Source organism: Manis pentadactyla, chromosome 3 (genome assembly GCF_030020395.1).
Source record: "Manis pentadactyla isolate mManPen7 chromosome 3, mManPen7.hap1, whole genome shotgun sequence".
NCBI classification, from domain to species: Eukaryota; Metazoa; Chordata; class Mammalia; order Pholidota; family Manidae; genus Manis; species Manis pentadactyla.
The window spans coordinates 134,359,631-134,382,472 of NC_080021.1; the positions used below are offsets into that span (position 1 = coordinate 134,359,631).

General features: G+C 38.4%; 1 protein-coding gene across 14 annotated transcripts in view; it reads left to right on the plus strand.

The window, feature by feature from the left end:
* The window catches only part of CDC14B (cell division cycle 14B), a 122,279-nt gene that overhangs the window by 26,288 nt on the left and 73,149 nt on the right, over positions 1-22,842 (plus strand). For all 14 annotated transcript variants that reach the window (XR_008996469.1, XR_008996471.1, XM_036904416.2 and 11 more), the window contains one exon: positions 1,532-1,624. Coding sequence is in view for 12 of the 14 variants with exons in the window: in XM_036904416.2 (XP_036760311.2) it covers positions 1,532-1,624 (93 nt within the window). In the remaining 2 variants the exon portion in view is untranslated. The remainder of the gene's footprint in view (positions 1-1,531; positions 1,625-22,842) is intronic.

A 22,842-nucleotide genomic window follows, 5' to 3' on the forward strand; every position in this document is an offset into this window, starting at 1 on the left:
GTAAGAAGTGTTTATGTAACTGTTAGCAATTCGAGTTAGTCACTGTAAATTCTTAAGTAGAAAATACTTGATTTGGGTGCAGGTCCTTGTTAAAAAGAAGTTAATTAATTTGATTACATACCATACTACTTCATGGAAGAAATAGTTCATTTTCAGTTAAAAAATTAAATTATATTAAAAATTCATGGGTAAGGCAGATATTTTTTCCTTGGACATTAGACCTAAACTTCCATATTGTATGTTAGAAGCACCTGCCACATGAATTACTAATCTTTAAAATGGCAGTTGTAGCATAGCCTTTCCTTCTGTATTATATATGTGCTCACTACAGATTTATGTAGAGATGGAGATTATTCTTTCTGGACTTGAATAGGAATATAAGCATTTGTGGCCATGTGTATTTATGCTATCCCACCCACCCACTTTTTTTTTCCAGTTGCCAGTGACAGGTCTTTTGTTCATAGAGGGCTAGGAAGCTAAAAATAATTTCCTCTTCCCTTGTTTCCTTTGCTTTAATTTTGGAAGTTTTCCTGCTACTCTGCCATCTATGGGCTTTTATCCTTTGGGTCAACCAAGAATGTATTTTTCCTTTTTTGTTTTTATTTTAAACTTTATCGTGCAAAGCCCTGACCATCTAACCTGATTGATACATTGCTGCTTATTCAAGTAATAGTGAGGAATTGTGCGGGCAGTGAGTCTTGCACCTATATCGCTTGGTGACTGGCTGGGTTTTGTTTTTGCTTTTAAAAATCAACTGGGATCTCTCACTCCATGTAAACGCTAAAGGAAAATATGGACACATTCATCATTGACTCACAGAAGCCAAAGAATATGGGCTTAATGCCTGAATATATCCTGTTCTTATTTAAGTTACCTGAATTCAATTCTACTCCTGTTAATGAAGTATGGGTGAGGAAGAGCTAAATAATTATGTATTCCTTTGAGTTTTAAATTCCATATCTTTTTATTTTTAACCTTTTTGGGAAATGTAATGTTTGTACAGAAACATGTATAGATCATGAGTATACAGCCCAGTGGATTTTCACAGAGTATACATGGGTAATCATCAAATCAAGACCAGAACATGGTCTCTGAGCTATTTCCGTTCCACTCTCACCCCGTCCCCCTACCCCATTCACTATCCCGATTTCTAGCAAAGAGTTACTTCTGCCTGTTTTTTTAATACCCTTTTATTTCAATTTAAAGGTTTGGGGAAAAGATTTTTTTTTTAATTAGACAGTGGGAAAAGGAAAGTGAAGGTTTCCCCTCCCTTTTCCAGCCACTTACATATTCTTTCAGAGATAGTCTTAGTTTAAAGATATTATCTGTTCTCTTTAACTGTACTCATCCTAATCTAATAATGTATTTTTAGGGAAAGATACATGATATTTTTGGGGGTCAAAGTTAATCTCAAGGTCTTGTTAATACAAATGCATATAAATGATGAGACTTGGAATTGATCTTCACAAAATAAAGTTTTAGAAAACCTGAAATTAAAAGAAAATGCTAACAGCTCTTTGTGTTTATGCAGTCCATTACTATGATAAGGAAGAAGATTATTCACTTTACTGGTTCTGATCAGAGAAAACAGGCAAATGCTGCTTTCCTTGTCGGATGTTATATGGTAAGTGTTTAACTATTTTCCTAACATATTAGTGAAAATGTGCACATGTGGTTGGAATTGTGAAATTTTTTTTCTAAGATAATGTCTTTTTTTTTTTTTATTTCAATTTTATTTATTTATTTATTTTTGAGAGGGCATCTCTCATATTTATTGATCAAATGGTTGTTAACAACCATAGAATTCTGTATAGGGGAGTCAATGCTCAATGCACAATCATTAATCCACCCCAAGCCTAATTCTCATCAGTCTCCAATCTTCTGAAGCATAACGAACAAGTTCTTACATGGTGAACAAATTCTTACATAGTGAATAAGTTCTTACATGGTGAACAGTGCAAGGGCAGTCATCACAGAAACTTTCGGTTTTGATCACGCATTATGAACTATACACAATCAGGTCAAATATGAATATTCGTTTGATTTTTATGCTTGTTTTATATGTGGATCCCACATTTCTCCCTTTATTATTATTATTATTATTTTTAATAAAATGCTGAAGTGGTAGGTAGATGTAAGATAAAGGTAGTCTAAGATAATGTCTTAATTTCTTTCTGGAAAGAACATTTTTCTTTTCAAAATTGACTAGCTGGGGAAGGTTGTGCACAATTGGGGAAAAAGGGGTATATGGGAAATCTCTGTACCTTCTAATCAGTTTTGCATTTCTGAACCAAAAAGTGCACCAGAAAATGTCTGTTTAAAAGAAAATTAACCAACCACTGTGATACGTGTTATGGCACTTAAAGTTAGAAAATAATGCCCCCAAAGTTGTGTTTTTATTAACTCATGATCCATTTACTGAGGTTCTGAAAGTGGAGGCAGGACCAATAATTGATTTTTTTAGACAAATATCAAAGTGCATCACATGAAATAACAGTGCTTTGTAATTTAACTACAGCAATTTTTTCCTAACTAAGATGGGCTCCTAAGGTTATCTCCATCCTCATTAGATCATCTTGCAGGAGGATATGGCTTGTCAGTATTGTAGGAAAAGGGGTGGCACCCTGCGTAGATTATAATATAATGTGGAGTGGTCTATCTGGTCATTGAAAAATGTGCTTTGGAATGGCCAGTACGTACACAAGTTACGAATTTCATTTATTTGTAAAAATCATGGAAGACCTTTGTTTTTTTAGAGTCAAGTTTTATCCAGTACTTAGTGCATTCATCCGCAGGAGCACCTTTGCAGGAATTTCTCCTGAGGGAGCTAAGAGCTCCTCCAGAGCAGGTCCCTAACCTTTGTGGTGGTGTGGATGCTAGCTCCTCTGATTGGTGGGCGGGGCACCCGCTCCTCTAGTCCAGGCGAGTGAGTGGATGTTTCTTCTGCTCCCACCCACCTCGGTGGATTGTTTTTGGAGTTGTTTAAGTTCTTTCTTCCCCCAGCTTGCTCTGGTTGCTTATGGCATGCTTTTCACCCTTTTAAAATTATTTTCTGGTATATAGTATGATAACCTGGAACTTAGAATGATTAGGCCAAAATTTGGTGGTTCTTAATGAAATTGCATTCCCAAATTTAATAATTTCCTCTTCTATGTTTAAGGTATTTCATTAACAATAATGCTTAAGGCCTTTTTTGGTCCTGCTTTCCTATTTGTGCTCACAAAAGCAGTTGAGAGAAATGTTTCTGAGATAACTTAAGTTTTATTATCATCTCTGAATGGATGAATGGCTTATAGATGATGTCTGTAATAAAATTTGATCCCTTAAGCTTACCCAGATTCACTATTTTTCTTTGTTGTCTGTTTTTTCTTCCCATCTCCCTTGGTGTTTATTGTGCATAGCAGCAAAAATCCTTGGGGAGAAAAAGAGCCTATGCAGGGTCCCGAGAAAGAGTATGTAGAGGTGGCTGTTTATCTGGCCCATTATGTGACTAGTCGCAAGGGAGAGGAACCCCATGGATTAGAGGAAATCATGACAGCTTTACAGAAAAGGGGTGCAGCCAGAATTCTTGGGGTTCATAAAGGGAACCTTGAAGAAGTGGCCTTTGGTGTGACACTTGAAAGTCTTCGCATTGCCTAGATCTGGGTGGCTCTGGCAGTCCATCTGACTGTGCTCCACAGTAGAACGCACACAGTTCTATCCGTCCTGCTTTTCAGTCAGATGAGATGTCCCTAGATGGGGGGAGAGGGGTTTGAGGAGCCAGACATAGTGAGTCAGTGTGCGAAGTGACTTCACCTCAGAGGGTGGCTGCGGGCATGGTGGGAAATGGGTTATCTTAAAAACAAAAACAAAACACTTGATAATTTCATAAAGAAGGAACCTCTCTTTTTAAATCTTGTTGCTGTTTTTTACTGCTAGTTGAATAAAAATAACCCCTTGGCATATTGATTGAGAATTTGTTGTAATATTTGTTCTAAGTTTGGTGTTGGCCTTTTGACTTTGTTTATAGTTGTGTTCTGTCATGCAAAAGTTAATTTTTCTATATTTAATATAGTTTTAGAAACTCTTCCAGGATTTTATGCTCTCGTGTGAGCCCTGATTTGATTGGTTAGGGAAATGCCAGGTAAGCAGTTTGGACATTGACTTGAATTTGTACCTCTCTGCTCTGTTGGAAGCCAGCTTGGCAGGAGGCTGACAGTTCTTGGCTGTGGCAAAAGTCTTGGCAGCCATAACTGGCAGGCTAGTGTAGGAGCTGTAACGAGCTAGGTGGCAAAACAGGAGAAACACTTCTAAGAACAGGAAATTTATTAATAGTAGTAAAGGAGTATCAAGATATAATAGGGATTCCTCAAAAGATTAAAATTAAAGTTTGTAAGCAAAGGTGTGATCTGGTTGAAGTCTGTTGAATCCTCTGATTAAAAATTTGTGGAGATGAGTAAGAATTCCCTAAGAACTGATTTTCAGCCTTAATACTTTTTCTGGAGTTGTTGAAGGATTTTGGAAGTAGTGTGATTTTTAGTGACTGACGTGGAGGGTGGTGTGGTAATGTTAAAACAGAAACAACGAATCTGGGGAAAAGCTGTCAGGAAGGAAGGATTCCAAGTGAACTGACCCCATGTATCTCTCTGTCCTTTTAAACTCTGGGCCTCTGACAGCAGTCAGCTCCCGTCCTTGTGTGCTCACATGGGGTGGGGAGGGGGTGTGAGACTAAAGGGTTAGTATTTTGGTTTATTTTTTATTTTAAAAACAGAAGAGGTTACCGCTTGCAAATACTGACAAGCACTCAGGTCCTTAAAGCAGGTTGACATGCACAGGCCAGCAAAGTTCCATTTGCCAGGTGGCCAGGTGCCACGTGTGGTCTAAGAAGAGAGAAGACCTGCTGACTATCTGTTGGTCCTTAGCCTGTTTTCCGAGTATTACACATTAGGTGGCGTGGTGAGTGGATTTACCACCAGCTCTCAGCAGTGGGAGAACCTTTAGTAACAAATTAGGGTGAAGCTGTAAATCTTTCATACCACTCATGTAGAAGAGTTGCAGAACATACAAGGTGACTGAGTTTTTCTTTTACAAAAATATTAGTGAACCCTGTCATTTTATGAAATGATAAGCTTGCTACCCTGCTGTAGTAAGTCGGTGGGTGATACATTGGCCAGATTTGGGGGTAGTGGTACTTAACCTGTCATTGCAATAAAGGTGAAATATTAAGTGGAAAAGTAGATGCTTTTCAAAATAAATTCAAGACTAAGAGAGTTTTTGTTTTTATTAACGTATCATTGATAAACATTCTTCTGAAGGTTTCACAAGAAAAACAATGTAGTTATTACATTCACCCTTATTATCGAGTTCAGCCCATACCCCATTGCAGTCACTGTCCATCAGTGTAGTAAGATGCCACAGAGTCCCTATTTATCTTCTCTGAGCTACACTGTCTTCCCTGTGACCCCGCATACACCATGTACACCAATCATGATACCCCACAATCCCCTTCTCCCTCCCTCCCCACCCGCCCTCCCACACCCCTCCCCTTTGGTAACCACTAGTCCCTTTTTGGAGTCTGTGAGTCTGCTGCTATTTTGTTCCTTTAGTTTTGCTTCATTGTTATACTCCACAAATGAGGGAAATCATTTGATACTTGTCTTTCTCTGTCTGACTTATTTCACTGAGCATAATACCCTCTAGCTCCATCCATGTTGTTGCAAATGGTAGGATTTGTTTCTTTCTTATGGCCGAATAATATTCCATTGTGTATATATACCACATCTTCTTTATCCATTCACCTACTGATGTACACCTAGGTTGCTTCCATATCTTGGCTATTGTAAATAGCTCTGCGATAAACATAGAGGTGCATATGTCTTTTTGAATCTGAGTTGTTTTCTTTGGGTAACTTCTTAGGAGTGGAATTCCTGGGTCAAATGGTATTTCTATTTTTAGTTTTTTGAGGAACCTCCATATTGCTTTCCTCAGTGGTTGAACTAGCTTACATTCCCACCAGCAGTGTAGGAGGCATCCCCTTTCTCCACATCCTTGCCAGCATTTGTTGTTCCTAGTCTTTTCTATGTTGGCCGTCCTAACTGGTGTGAGGTGATATCTCATTGTGGTTTTCATTTGCATTTCCCTGATGATGAGTGATGTGGAACATCTTTTCATGTGCCTGTTGACCATCTGAATTTCTTCTTTGGTGAAGTGTCTGTTCCTATCCTTGGCCCATTTTTTTTTTTATTAACAACTGCTATTTTAACAAAATGAAGAGATATGTTTTTATAAAAGTTTTTAAGTATGTTTAAAATAAAATATTTAACCAAATACAAAGTAAAAACTACTGAGTTTTTTAAATTGTATACGTAACAAAATTTTGGGTTTGAGGATTCAATCACCATCAAATTACAACTCTGCCACATGATTGTAACCATTCAATATCTTTAAAAACAGATGAAAATTTGAAAACATGATGTAGGACAACTATGTATCAGATATTTAGCTCATTTTTTCAGTTTTTAACCAAATTTTTCTTTTCTAGAAATGATTATATGTAAAATTATATAAAAGCACATAATTATCCAGATTTCTCTCTTCCCCTTTCCTATTCTACCCTCCAGTCATGCTCTACTCATTGCAATTTCTCATGTGCCATGCTCTTTCATTCTTTTGCTTCTATGGCTCCATCTATCTAAAATTCCAACCTCGCCTTCCCTTTCTGCCCACTGTCCTTTTCCTAGTACATACTGTTCAATATCAGTTCAAAGACATTTCTTCAATGAAGCATCCCCTAACCATCTCTACTCCCTTCCTTAACCTCCTTTTCCACCGTAATACATATACCAATTGATTATATTAATTCATTCATACCATACATCTTAATTATCCATGCATTTCCACCACCTGTGCCTGGGCACAGTAGACACTGAGTAAGTGTTGGAATGAATGAGTGACTACAATTAAGTGACACATCTAGCCTTCCTGTTGAGCACAGAATTATATTTTAAATTTGTATAAACGTGTTTGGAACGGAAAACATTTTTCTGTCATAACTATTATATAGCTCTTGGATGCAGGCCAGAGCCTAGAGCAAACTTTGAAATTGGGACAGTTTAATTTTAGCTCTTCTGACCTCAGTTCCTGATCTCCCCCTCTGCCCCCCATATCCTTTTCCTTGCTAAGACCCAGAGTCCTCAAGCCAACATGTAAGAAATCCACAGAATTTGCTTTGTCCTCACAGGGTTCCATGCTCCAAATGAGGATCACAGTTCCTTTCATCAAATCTTCTTATAATGTACCTCAATTTAGACATTTAGATTAAGAAAGATATGATTTAATTAATTCACACAAATGTAGGGATGAGAGAAGATACTGCCTAATATTCTTCTTTCAATTATTTCCATGTTACAATTGGCATTCTTGTTAATTCAAATGAATGTTTACATTGTAGGAGTTTAGGCTGTATAAGAAAAAGGAGTAAAACAATCCAGGTAATGAAAAAAAATATTTTGGTGCAGGGGAAGTGAGCCCTGAGGATTCAGTCAAGAGACTCGCCCTCTAACTCTAGCTCAGCAGCACAGTGGGGCAGGCCACCTGCTCCCCCTTTTTCTAGGGGAGGTGGATTCAAATACTCAATATGCAAATGACTGACATTTAGCAATTTTATAAATGTCTGTTGAATGAAAAAATGAGAAAGGCATTTAAAAATGTTTTTACATAGGAAGAAACTGATATCCAGAGAGGTTAAGTCTCCATGGTCACACAAAGAATAAGTGACACAGGTGTGACAAAAACTTAGCCCCAACTCCATATGTCCATTGCTCTTTCTAGCATGTCACAGTTTCCCCAAAGGCATGGACACCTTGAGACTCTTTTCTTCAAGAAGCCCTCTGCCCACCTTGGTGGTCCTTCCCCATCTAGCTGCACTGGGGGTGATGGTGAAATAGATTTTTTTTTTTTTTGAGAGGGCATCTCTCATATTTATTGATCAAATGGTTGTTAACAACAATAAAATTCTGTATAGGGGACTCAATGTTCAATGCACAATCATTAATCCACCCCAAGCCTTGGCCCATTTTTTAATCGGGTTATTTGCCTTTTGGGTGTTGAGGTGTGTGAGTTCTTTATATATTTTGGACGTTAACCCCTTGTCGGATATGTCATTTTCAAATATATTCTCCCATACTGTAGGATGTCTTTTTGTTCTGTTGATTGTATCCTTTGCTGTATAGAGGCTTTTTAGTTTGATGTAGTCCCATTCATTCATTTTTTTATTTTGTTTCCTTTGCCTGAGGAGATGCCTTCAGGAAAAAGTTGCTCATGTTTATATTCGAGAGATTTTTGCCTATGTTTTTTTCTAAGAGTTTTATGGGTTCATGACTTACATTCAAGTCTTTGATCCATTTTGAGTTTACTTCTATTTATGGGATTAGACAATAATCCATTTTCATTCTCTTACATGTAGCTGTCCAGTTTTGCCAACACCAGCTGTTGAAGAGGCTGTCATTTCTCCATTGTATATCCATGGCTCCTTTATCGTATATTAATTGACCATATATGTTTGGGTTAATTTCTGGACTCTCTATTCTGTTCCACTGGTCTATGGGTCTGTTTTTGTGCCAGTACCAAATTGTCTTGATTACTGTGGCTTTGTAGTAGAGCTTGAAGTTGGGGAGCAAGGTCCCCCCCACTTTATTCTTCCTTCTCAGGATTGCTTTGGCTATTTGGGGTCTTTGGTGGTTTCATATGAATTTTAGAACTATTTGCTCTAGTTTGTTGAAGAATGCTGTTGGTATTTTGATAGGGATTGCATTGAATCTCTATATTGCTTTAGGCATGATGGCCATTTTGACAGTATTAATTCTTCTATCCATGAACACGGGATGTGTTTCCATTTATTGATATCTTTTAAAATTTCTCTTATGAGTGTCTTGTAGTTTTCAGGGTATAGGTCTTTCACTTCCTTGGTTAGGAAGACTAAGAGGGTATTTTGAAAATAAAAGCTGGAAACTTGTTCTGTCGTTTTGCTGTAAAGTAATGGTGACATGTACAAACCCCTATTTGTACCCTTGAGAAATTTAGAAAAATTTGCTTGAAAAAACCTGCCCTTTTAGAAGCAGGCACTTGCCTGTGCATGTGTGTTTTGCATGTTTTAGTTCACCAGTAGTTTGTCCTCTGTGTTTTTCCAGTCAGTGATCTTTTCTTCCATTGGGGTGCCTGTGTGCTACTATCTTCATACCCACATCATATTCTTATTTCCCTAGTTGACCCAAAGTGTCCATACCAGTACCTGAGCTGGGGCCATACACTGCAGGTGGGGTTGTGCCCTTCATCTCTCTCACACAGGGGCCCTTTTCACCAACACTGATTTATTGAAGAGACCAGACCTGTAACCTTGTTGAATATTCCACCTTTTGAATTTCTCTGGTTTTCTTCCTTGTGGCATTTTTTTTTTTGAGAGGGCATCTCTCATATTTATTGATCAAATGGTTGTTAACAACAATAAAATTCTGTATAGGGGACTCAATGCACAATCATTAATCAACCCCAAGCCTAATTCTCAACAGTCTCCAATCTTCTGAAGCATAACGAACAAGTTCTTACATGGTGAACAAGTTCTTACATGGTGAACAAGTTCTTACATGGTGAACAGTGCAAGGGCAGTTATATCACAGAAACTTTCAGTTTTGATCACACATCATGAACTATAAACAATCAAGTCAGATATGATTATTCATTTGATTTTTATATTTGATTTATATGTGAATACCACATTTCTCCCTTATTATTATTTTTTTAAATAAAATGCTGAAGTGGTAGGTAGATGCAAGATAAAGGTAGAAAACGTAATTTAGTGTGTAAGAGGGCAAATGTAGATGATCAGGTCTGTGCCTATAGGCTAAGTATTAATCCAAGCTAGACAAGGGCAACAAAACATCCACAGATGCAGAAGATTTCTCTCAAAACAGGGGGGGTGAGGTTCTAAGCCTCACCTCTGTTGATCCCCAATTTCTCACCTGATGGCCCCCCTGCGACTGTGCCTGTCTTAGGTTGTTCCTCCCTTGAAGAATCTTACCCATCTCTGGCTCCTTCTGGCATTTTAAAACTTAGATTTCTTGTGAACTGGATGGAAATTGTATCTACAGGCTTGCGCATTAGTAGTATATGTTGTATCCCTTCAGAAATCATAGAATTCCTAAATTTCCATTAATTATGCTAAAAATAACCACTGGATCTGGCGCTTGCAATTGAATCCCTGAATGTATGTTTTTTTCCTTGTGACTTGAAATACACTGTGTGGTGCTATTTTAGAATTATACATATGTTCGGTTTGCCATCAACTATGCATCTAGTATTTTCAACAACAGTTATTAATACTTGCTTAAATAAAGCAATTTTATTAGGGTTTCATTGTAATCTTTTTCTAATGATTTCATGATCCATTTATTAGCTGGTGTTCTTTCATGGGGATTGAGCTTTCTCTCATCTAGGTGGGGCTCTTTGGTTACCCTAAAAGCAAATTTCCAACTGAAAAGGTAGAATGAATAGTCATTTCTCTTTAGTAACTAGTTTTCAAAGTAATGTGTTACATTAATAGCCACAAAACAAAATTTTACAGCCTGCTTTAAAATAATCTAAACAGAGTTTCAGTGGGTTTTGAATGCATTTGCTATATGTTTTTAATATATGCAGCACTTAGCCATTAGTTTTTTTAAATCAAAAAATGACCTTTAAGCCCATACATTTATACATACACAGTAAGAAATCATTTTATTTCTAAATATAATTGTTATTAGTTCTACACTTCAGACACTTTTTTTTTTTACTTATTTTTATTAAGGTATGATTGATATACATTCTTATGAATGTTTCACATGAAAAACAATGTGGTTACTACATTTACCCATATTATCAAGTCCCCACCCATACCCCAGTGCAGTCACTGTTCATCAGTGCAGCAAGATGCCAGAGATCCACTATGTCCCTTCTCTGTGATACACCGTTCTCCCCGTGATCCCCCACACCATGTGCTCTAAACATAATACCCCTCAATCCCCTTCTCCCTCCATCTCCACCTGCCCTCCCACACCCCTCCTCTTTGGTAACCACTAGTTCATTCTTGGAGTCTCTGAGTCTGCTGCTGTTTTGTTCCTTCAATTTTGCTTTATTGCTATACTCCATAAATGAGGAAAATCATTTGACATTTGTCTTTCTCCACCTGGCTTATTTCACTGAGCATAATGTCCTCCAGCTCCATCCATGTAGTTGCAAATGGTAGAATCTGTTTCTTTCTTACTGCCAAATAATATTCCATTCTGTATATGTACCACATCTTCTTTATCCATTCATCTACTGACGGACACTTAGGTTGCTTCCATATCTTGGCTATTATAAAAAGTGCTGCAATAAACATGGGGGTGCATATGTCTTTTTGAATCTGAGAAGTTGTATTCTTTGGGTAAATTCCAAGGAGTGGGATTCCCGGGTCAAATGGTATTTCTATTTTTAGTTTTTTGAGGAACATCCATATTGCTTTCCACAATGGTTGAACTAGCTTACATTCCCACCAGCAGTTTAAGAGGGTTCCCCTTTCTCCGCATCCTTGCCAGCATTTGTTGTTCTAGTCTTTTCCATGCTGGCCATCCTTTCTGGTGTGAGGTGATATCTCACTGTGGTTTTAATTTGCATTTCCCTGATAATTAGTGATGTGGAGCATCTTTTCATGTGTCTGTTGGCCATCTGAATTTCTTCTTTGGAGAACTGTCTCTTCATATCCTCTGCCCATTTGTTAATCGGGTAATTTGCTTTTTGGGTGTTGAGGCGTGTAAGTTCTTTATATATTTTGGCTGTAAACCACTTGTCAGATATGTCATTTACAAATATATTCTCCCTTTGTAGGATGCCTTTTTGTTCTTTTGATGGTGTCTTTTGCTGTACAGAAACTTTTTAGTTTGATGTAGTCCCATGAGTTCATTTTTGCTTTTGTTTCCCTTGCTTGAGGAGATGCATTCAGGAAGAAGTTGCTCATGCTTATATTCAGGAGATGTTTGCCTATGTTCTTCTAAGAGTTTTATGGTTTCATGACTTACATTCAAGTTTTTAATCCATTTCGAGTTTACTTTCGTGTATGGGGTTAGACCGTGATCCAGTTTCATTCTCTTGCATGTAGCTGTCCAGTTTTGCCAACAGCAGCTGTTGAAGAAGCTGTCATTTCCCCATTGTATATCTATTGCTCCTTTATCATATATCAATTGACCGTATATTGTTGGGTTTATATCTGGGCTTTCTAGTCTGTTCCATTGGTCTATGGGTCTGTTCTTGTGCCAGTACCAATTTGTCTGGATTACTGTGGCTTTGTCGTAGAGCTTGAAGTTGGAGAGCATTATGCCCCCAGCTCTAGTCTTCCTTCTCAGAATTGCTTTGGCTATTCGAGGTCTTTTGCAGTTCCATATGAATTTTACGATTTTCTCTGGTTCATTGAAGAACGCTGTTGGTATTTTGATAGGAATTGCATTGAATCTATAGATTGCTTTAGGCAGGATGGCCATTTTGACAATATTATTTCTTCCTATCCATGAGCACAGGATTTGTTTCCATTTTTTGATATCTTCTTTAATTTCTCTTAAGAGTGTCTTGTAGTTTTCAGGGTATATAGGTCTTTCACTTCCTTGGTTAGGTTTATTCCTAGGTATTTTATTCTTTTTGATGCAATTGTGAATGGAATTGTTTTCCTGATTTCTCTCTGTTAGTTCATTGTTAGTGTATAGGAATGCCACAGATTTCTGTGTATTATCTTTGTATCCTTCAACTTTGCTGAATTCAGATATTATTAGATCAAGTAGTTTAGGGGCAGATTCTTTAGGGTTTTCTATGTACAATATCATGTCATCTGCAAACAGTGACAGTTTAACTTGTTCCTTAACAATCCGGATGCTTTTTATTACTTTGTGTTGTCTGATTGCTGTGGCTAGGACCTCCAGTACTATGTTGAATAGAAGTGGGGAAAGTGGGCATCCTTGTCTTGTTCCCAATCTTAAAGGAAAAGCTTTCAACTTCTCACTGTTAAGTATGATGTTGGCTGTGGGTTTGTCATATATGGCCTTTATTATGTTGAGGTACTTGCCCTCTATACCCATTCTGTTGAGAGTTTTTATCAAGAATGGATGTTGAATTTTGTCAAATGCCTATTCTGCATCTATGGAGATGATTATGTGGTTTTATCCTTCTTTTTGTTCATGTGGTGGATGATGTTGATGGATTTTTGAATGTTGTACCATCCTTGCATCCCTGGAATAAATCCTACTTGATCATGATGGATGATCTTTTTGATGTATTTTTGAATTTGGTTTGCTAATATTTTGTTGAGTATTTTTTCATCTATGTTCATTAGGGATATTGGTCTGTAATTTCCTTTTTTTTGTGGTGTCTTTCCCTGGTTTTGGTATTAGAGTGATGCTGGCCTCATAGAATGAGTTTGGAAGTATTCCCTCTTCTTCTACTCTTTGGAAAACTTTAAGGAGAATGGGTATTAGGCCTTCACTAAATGTTTGATAAAATTCAGTGGTGAATCCATCTTGTCCAGGGGTTTTGTTCTTATGTGGTTTTTATATTACCAGTTTGATTTTGTTGCTGGTAATTGGTCTGTTCAGATTTTCTCTTTCTTCCTTGATCAGCCTGGGAAGGTTGTATTTTTCTAGAAAGTTGTCCATTTCTTCTAAGTTATCCAGTTTGTTAGCATATTATTTTTATAGTATTCTCTAATAATTCTTTGTATTTCTGTGGTGTCCATAGTGATTTTTCCTTTCTCATTTCTGATTATGTTTATGTGTGTAGACTCTCTTTTTTTCTTGATAAGTCTGGCTAGGGTTTATCTATTTTGTTTATTTTCTCGAAGAACCAGCTCTTGTTTTCATTGATTCTTTCTATTGTTCTATTATCGATTTTATGTATTTCTGCTGTAATCTTTATTATGTCCCCCCTTCTACTGACTTAGGGCCTCATTTGTTCTTCTTTTTCTAGTTTCATTAATTGTGAGTTTAGACTGCTTACATGGGATTGTTCTTCTTTACTGAGGTAGGCCTGTATTGCAATATACTTTCCTCTTAGCACGGCCTTGGCTGCGTCCCACACATTTTGTGGTGTTGAATTTTGTTGTCATTTGTCTCCATATATTGCTTGATCTCTGTTTTTATTTGGTCATTGATCCATTGATTATTTTGGAGCATGTTGTGAAGCCTCCATGTGTTTGTGGGATGTTTCATTTTCTTGGCATAATTTATTGCTTGTTTCATACCTTTGTGGTCCAAGAAACTGGTTGGTTCAATTTCAGTCTTTTTGAATTTTCTAAGGCTCTTTTTGTGGCCTAGTATATGATCTATTCTTGAAAATGTTCCATGTGCACTTGAGAAGAATGTGTATTCTGCTGTGTTTGGGTGTAGAGTTCTGTAGATGTCCGTTAGGTCCATCTGTTCTAATGTGTTGTTCAGTGCCTCTGTGTCCTTACTTATTTTCTGTCTGGTATTTGTTTCATATATGTGGGTGCTCCTGTGTTGGGAGCATAGATATTTATAATGGTTATATCTTCTTGTTGGATTGAGCCCTTTATCATTATGTAGTGTCCTTCTTTGTCTCTTGTTACTTTCTTTGTTTTGAAGTTTATTTTGTCTGATACAAGTACTGCAACTCCTGCTTTTTTCTCTCTGTTAGTTGCATGAAATATCTTTTTCCACTCCTTCACTTTTAGTCTGTGTATGTTTTGGGGTTTAAAGTGAGTCTCTTGTAGGCAGCATATAGATGGGTCTTGTTTTTTTATCCATTCAGTGACTCTATGTCTTTTGATTGGTGTATTCAGACCATTTACATTTAGGGTGATGATTGACAGCTATGTAGTTATTGTCATCGCAGACTTTACATTCGTGGTTACCAAAGGTTCAAGGTTAACTTTCTTACTATCTAAGAGTCTAACTTAACTCAGTTAATAAGCTGTTACAAACACAATCTAAAGGTTCTTTTCTTTTTCTCCTCCTTTTTCTTCCTCCTCCATTCTTTATATATTAGGAATCGTATTCTGTACTGTTTGTCCACCCCTTGATTGACTCTGAGAATATTTAGTTTAATTTTGCATTTGCTTAGTAATTAGCTGTTCTACTTTCTTTACTATGGTTTTATTACCTCTGGTGACAGCTATTAAACCTTATGAACACTTCCATCTATAGCAGTCCCTCTAAGGTAGACTGTAGAAATGGTGTGTGGGAGGTCAATTCTCTCAGCTTTTGCCTATCTGGAAATTGTTTAATCCCTCCTTCAAATTTAAATGATAATCTTGCCAGATAAAGTAATCTTGTTTCCAGGCCCTTCTGCCTCATTGCTTTAAATACATCATGCGACTCCCTTCTGGCCTGTAAGGTTCTGCTGAGAAGTCTGATGATAGCCTGATGGGCTTTCCTTTGTATGTGATCTTATTTCTCCCTCTGGTTGCTTTTAATAGTCTGTCTTTATCCTTGATCTTTCCCATTTTAATTACTATGTGTCTTGGTGTTGTCCTGCTTGGGTCCCTTGCGTTGGGAGATCTGTGCACCTCCATGGCCTGAGAGACTATCTCCTTCCCCAGATTGGTGAAGTTTTCAGCAACTACCTCCTCAAAGACACTTTCTATCACTTTCTCTCTCTCTTCTTCTTCTGGTATCCCTATAATGCAAATATTGTTCCGTTTGGATTGGTCACACAGTTCTCTCAATATTCTTTCATTCTTAGAGATTGTTTTTTCTCTCTGTGCCTCAGTTTCTTTGTATTCCTCTTCTCTGGTTTCTATTTCATTTATTGTCTCCTCCACTGTATCCAGCTGCTTTTAATACCCTCCATTGTGTTCTTCAACGATTGGATCTCCTACCGGAATTCATTCCTGAGTTCTTGAATGTCTTTCCAAACCTCCATTAGCATATTGATGATTTTTATTTTGAACTCCCTTTCAGGAAGAGTCACGAGGTCCATGTCATTTAAATCTTTCTCGGGAGTTGTATTAATAATTTTACTCTGGTCCAGGTTCCTTTGGCGTTTCATATTTCTATATGGCGCCCTCTAGTGTCCAGAAGCTCTACTCTCTGGAGCTGCTCAGTCCCTGAAGCAATGTCGGTGGTTGCAGGGGAGCGGTACTGGTGCCTGGGTGTAGGAAAGAGTCCTGCTTCCTGGCTCCTGTGCCTGTCTCCACTGCCTGAACCAGTGTGCCAAGCACACAGGTATAAGCTTTTGTCCCAGAACAGCCAGATATGGATCCCTGTTTTCCACAAGTGGCCGTAATCCTAGTCTCCCCAGAAACTCCGCCTGTCCCAGCTTTCCAACCCCGTAATCACGAGAGTATCATGAAAGCACCATGAAATGTAGGTTTGTGCTCCCAGAGCAGATCTCCGGAGCTAGGTATTCAGCAGTCCCAGGCTTCCACTCACTCCCTACTCAGTTTCTCTTCCTCTTGCCGGGCCACAGCTTTGGTACGTTAGTTACCCTGTTCTGTGAAGTCTGCTCTTTTCTCCAGTTGTATGCAGTCTTAGCCATTAGTTTTTAACATCTGATGAACATTTGGGAAGTTGGAAATTTCCTAACTAAACATGCCTCATTATCAGATGGTGTTAAAAATTGAGTGAATCTTTCCTGCATTTGCTTTTACATTTCATGGTGAAGTATCTTTTTTAGTTATGCCACACGTTAAAATGAAGAATTTGATTTTAATCCAATTGCTGAACTTACAACTAGACTTCTAAATCAAGATTTGAAAAAACGAAGCATATTCAGTCACATTAACTGTTAAACTTACTTAAATTTTAGTGAACAGAGGGTTTTTTTAGCATACTATTTTGTTTTAGATAGAATTGTTGCTTTTTCATTTTACTTTTATAAACTTTATAATAAAACTTTATAGTGGAGGTGGTGTGTTACTACACTAGTAGGTGCAAACATTAATTTCCAGTTGCAGAGCAGTTATTTGGAAGAGGCCAGTGTATAGTGGATGACGTTCAGAAGTTCTAGGTTCACACTGAGCTGCCTTTTAATTTCAGTTTAGGTAGAATAACTGCCATGAATTGAGCATTCAGTAAGTGTCATTCTTTTTCTCTTCCTTTTTCCTAGTTCTAACTGCCATTATTACACCTTAAATCTGCTTTTTATATTAAAAAACAAGGAAGTTGCCCTTCTGTCTTACTGGTATCAACTTTGGTTACATCTTGATGCCCCAGTATTTATATTTTCTGGCAGACATATAGTATTTAGCTCTTTCACAAGTTAAATGTACTTTTGAGGACTAGCCTGGAAAATTAACCATCCTTTCTAACATTTTTCTGTGGTCAAAGCAGTCTGAGTGTAAGATAAATGACACAAGCAAACTGCTGGTATTTAGCCTGCAAATTTGTTTTTCTCCTCGGTTTAATAGGTTACAGCTAATTGTGGTAGCATGTATATTCCCTATTCAAAATTTATCACTCTGTATTGTTGTTTTTATGTTTAAGCCATTTTTATAGCCTTTAGAGTGGCTTAGCTTCTAAACATTTATATTGAAAGTTATGATATTAGTTAAATTTTAGGGCTATATTCAGTAGTCTGTGAGTTGAGTCCTAAATTGCATAAAACTTGAGATTGCTTCCACAGTTGTGATAGAGCCCAGGGACTTAATTTGTTATTTAATGGTGATCTTTTGAACCCATGGTCCACTTTTTCTTAATAACTTAATTATTTTAGATCCAGAGTAGTCAGTGCTGGCGTAGTGTCGCTGCAGGGTGAGGGGGTCAGGAGAAGTTCAGGTGAGGGGACCTGAGGGGAGAGGATGTCGTGTCAGTCTGGATGGGCCAGCAGAGACCAGAGGATGATTTCGGGGTGGGGAGCAGCCAGGGTGTAGCCCCTCAGTCGTGGTAGACCATGGCACCAGGTTGGGCGAGGTGTGCTGGAGTCCCAGAAGGGGACAGCGTGGGTCCCACCAGGAAAGGCCCTGTGGCAGAGGTAGCGGCTATAATCACCACAGTCCATTGCCACTTTAGGTCCCTTCTCACCCTTGGGAGCCTGATGGATGACACTTCGGCCACCCCGTGGTACTGTATTTGCTCGGTGGTATTAGTTGGGGGAAAGGAGAGAGAAATGTCCCACTGGCCATCCACAATCTTGGATTGCGGATGTGTGGAGCTCCATGGAGTTCTGGATCCTATCCTTGTTTCAGGCCTTGTTTGCCAAAGTGTGGTTTCCTGTCTTGTAAGTAGGGCACTCTTCCATCAGTTACAACTGGAGAGATCCCGAGTGAATGGTTACCACCACAGGTTGGGCAGTAGTTCACATAACTTGATGTGACAAGTATTTTCAAGTAGTAGTTTGTTTTTGCCAGTGTTTAAAAGTAAGGAGATTTCATCAGAAAGACTAGGACTTTTTACTTGGTCTTAAAAAAATGTTACTCCACTCACATGGTATATCCATGGGCACTTCTACCCAGGGCTGGCCCCTCACACCTAGCAGCTCTCTGGCCTTGGCAGGTGCAGGGAGCCCCCATTTTTTGAAAGTTCACATTATGCCATTTGCACTTTAATGAAAAACATACATTAGTAAGCCCTACCTGCTTTTGCTAACAGGAAGAAATTCAAAGAGGATTTCCGCTTTTACAGAAAAAGGCAAAAAGGGAAATAGCATTTAGCATTGGTTGTGCTGGGAGCTGTGGAGGCAGCGCCCGCCTTGTGCACGGGGGTGGCGGCACCAGGCTCCTTCCCGGGGCCTCACTCAGCATCTTGCTGCAGAGCTCTGAACTGTGTCTGCGCATCTGTGCGTCATCTCAGTTTATTTTGTTCATTCATTAGCAAGATGTGTCCTCATGTAGTAGAAAAGCCGAGAGAGTTTCTTTTTCGGGTTTAGGAACAAGCAAATGTTTTCCCATAAAAATTAATGGCCATCCCTTCTTTTTTATCCCTGTTCAGCTTTGAGAGGTTTCCTAGCAATGCTGTATTTTCATGTAGCCGGGGAAAGCTGTAGATGTTTGCCACTCTGAACTTCCAGTTTCCTGCTATCTAAATTGAGGATAATTGTACCAACTCAGTGTGTGTGTGTATGTGTGTGTGTGTGTGTGTGCATGTGTGTGTGTAATTAAAAAGTTAAAACTGTTGAAATGTAAGGCCATTTGATTTTGTTTATATGTGATTGAGGATTTTTTTTACTAGTATTTGTGTAGGAGTTGTGAAAGTGATTTTATCTTACTTATGTTATCATAAAGTTGTGTCTTTTCCCTGCTCACCTTTTTTATTATTCAGCAGTTGGGTCTTTCAAGCTTATTTCCAACTTACATTGATTCCTGAACATTCAGTGTTAATCTGGAGGGAGTGTTTTTTTAAAAAAAGATCAATCAAGTTCTTGGCATAGGAAAGACTGTCATCTGGCTGACGTGAAATTAGTGAAGTAGTGGAAACATTTGTGACATCTTTCTATGAAGAATATTTGAAAATAGTTTACTGGTTTATCAGGCTGCCATACTGACGGTGGAATTTACATACCATTATTCTTAACTCTCAGATACGATGACTTTGTGTAATGGTTTGGTTTTTTAAACTAGATAAGTTAAGCTTCAAAGTGTTCCAAGAAATAAGAAGCATGTGTCTAAATAATTGAGATGTCTTATTTGAGACCTGGATTGTCAGGGTTGAAACTGTAAGTGATGGAGTTGTGATCCTTCTGTTTCAGTCTGCTAGCTCATTCAGCACTGCTGGAGCACCTCCCAGGTTTTGCAGCATAGACCAGTGACCCAAGGGCAAAGTCTCCACAGGGGCTTGGGCTGGCAGAAGGTGATTTTAAAAATGGGGGTGGTAGGAGCCCTAGCAATGGCCATGGTACTGTTAAGCAAAGACCCTGTACCATGACTTGGAAAAGAACAGCCAACTTCCCAAGTATTATCTAGCCCAATATTTTATTCTTCCTATGAGATTTCTGTGTCCTGCTTCACAGAGATTACTTACACTAGAGAGGGAGGTGACGACAAGCTCTCCCCGCGTTTCCCAATCCACAGGCTTCCTTTCCTGTGTATCTCTGTACTTGTCATCTATTATTTATCCACGTTAACAAACTGGAATTATCAGTGCCTTACTCACCGTCTACTGTGCTATCTATTATCTGTTGCTGCCTTTCAAACTAACTTAGTGACTGAAACAACAGCTAACGTGCTCTCAGAGTTTCTGTGGGGAAGGTGTCCAGGATGGCTGCCTGGGGTGGGTCTGCTTCCGGCCCGATTGGGCTGCAGTCATCCAGAGGCTCGATTGGACCTGGGCACCTGCTGCCAAAGTTGCCCACTCACAGGCCTGGCAGGTGAGTGCTGGCTTTAGAAAGAGGCCTCGTGGGCTGCCTGATGCCCTCACAGAATGACAGCTCTGTGCACCTGAGTGAGGAATACAAGAGAAAGCACGGCAGGAGCCTCGTCTCTTATGGTGTGGCTTCTGGAGTCACTCTGCCACTTAGGCAGTATCCTGTTGCTTATTGTGGGAAGGAGCCACACGGGCAGGGAAACACCGTGAATGGAGCATTACTGGGGCTGCCCTGGAAGCCGGCTACCATGGCTGGTTAATGGCCCTCTTGCACATTTGTTGTGTCCTGTTTTTAGAGAGCAATGTGGAATTACCAGGGCCATTCTGTGTACGTAGCTTCTCATGAAATTATACCAAAAGAAACTTGAGAAACAACCTAGCTTCCAAATTGGATCATAAAATTGTATTGATTCCGAGTTTACTAATTTGAGAAGTTGTGTTAAGAAAGGAGCCATTTATAGGATTCTCTTTAAGTTATACAGAGTAATTTCATTTGGTGAAGGCCTTTTGATTAGGGGAAATGATTGGGTGTAAAGTAAGAAATTGTTAGGTTGTTAGTAATGTTTCTTTGATAGTTATGTGTCTTAGTTCTCTTGGGCTGCTACAGTGAATTACCAGAGACTGGAAGGCTTATACACAGAAATTGATTTCTCACTGTTCTGGAGGCTGGGATCTGAGATCACGGTGCCAGCTTAGTCAGGTGAAGGCTCGCTCGCATAGGTGGAAAGGCCCAAGGATCTCTCGAGCCTTTTTTATAAGACATTGATCCCATTCATGAGGGCCCCACCCTTAGGACTCACCACCTCCCAAAGGCATCATCTACTGTTACCATCACCTATAGGGGACTTAGGATTTCAATATATGGATTTTGGGAGGGGGATGGGCACAAATATTCAGACTTAGAGCATTATGTAAATACACTTTTTCTGAATCTGTAAGTTTCCTACAAATTATCTCATTGTACATAATATTATCAATTTCTGTCCAGGCAGTCTCCAACTGAATTTAAAAATTATATTTTTTAAAAAGTGCATCTTTAGGAATATAGGTTTTGTTGCCCCATTGGAAAAAAAATGTTATACTGTTCTGTGTTCTTTGATTGAACTTGCATTTCCATAGTTATTTAATGTATTAGAGACTATTTTTTATTTTTAAAGTTAGAAGGAAATAGAACCATTGCTATTTTAGTAATTAGAGAATCAAGGAACTGCAGTTTTGGGGAGGAATTATCTTTAATTTGGTGCTTAAGGGGAAATTTGTATATACTAATAAGAAGGTCCTATTAGCAACTTAGGGAAAATCTGAAAGGGGTCTCTTGGTTTCATTTAATTTAAATTACGTCTATATACTCAGACTCACACACACAGATGAAACACACCTTATTCTCTCATTAGTCTCAAGGTGTTTTTTTGTTTGATCTTAGAGGTATTTTTTTGAGGGGGTCTCCTAGGAAGTCTTAAAGTAGATTTTGAGGAAAAGACTTTATGGATGTTACCTAGTAAGTCTTGGAAGAGAAAGGAAGCATGTTGGGGACTAAAAACGAGTGAATAAATTTAGGGAAAAGTGGAAGAGGGTGGATTTAACATTTAAAAATTTTTTTCCTAAAATAATTATGCTGTTTTTGCAAATAAATAGTAATAAAATAGAAAGTTGATAGGTTGATGCTTAAAAGATATGTGTAGAGTAAGAAATGTATAGACAAATGTAATATGTTGAGTGAGATGATAGATGATCTTGTGGTTAATTCATGATAAATTACAATCTTACATGAGTCTGTAACACTGTACTTGAAAATTGCTTGATATTAGGTAACAAGCATTCCTTTATTCTTGGAACGGACTGTTACACATTTCTTTTGTTTGTATTGTTCTGCAGACAGATAAATGTTTGAGGAACCACTAGAATTAATTATAATTTTGTGTTCTTTTTAGAGTAAATGGGATGAAACTATATTGAGAAACAGGCAAGACATTAGGAAAAATTACCATATAAGACTCTTAAAAAAGAAAATTGGTAAATGCCTTCTGGAAGCATAACTCATTTTAGGATATGTTCTTCTCTAAGTCTCAAGGATCCTTGCTGGACCTTTTATTTCTTGTATGTACATTTTTTATTTTGATATCGTTAATGTACAATTACTTGAACAATATTATGGTTACTAGACTCGCCCTATTATCAAGTCCCCTTCACATACCCCAATTACAGTTACTGTCCATTAGCGTAGTAAGATGCTGTAGAATCATTACTTGTCTTCTCTGTATGTACTGCCTTTCCTGAGTCCCCCCCAGGCCCCCGCTACATTATGTGTGCTGATTGTAATGCCCTGTTTTCCCCCTTATCCCTCCCTTCCCACCCATCCTCCCCAGTCCCTTTCCCTTTAGTAACTGTTAGTCCATTCTTGGGTTCTGTGAGTCCGCTGCTGTTTTGTTACTTCAGTTTTTCCTTTGTTCTTGTACTCCACATATGAGTGAGATCATTTGATACTTGTCTTTCTCCACCTGGCTTATTTTACTGAGCATAATACCCTCTAGCTCCATCCATTTTGTTGCAAATG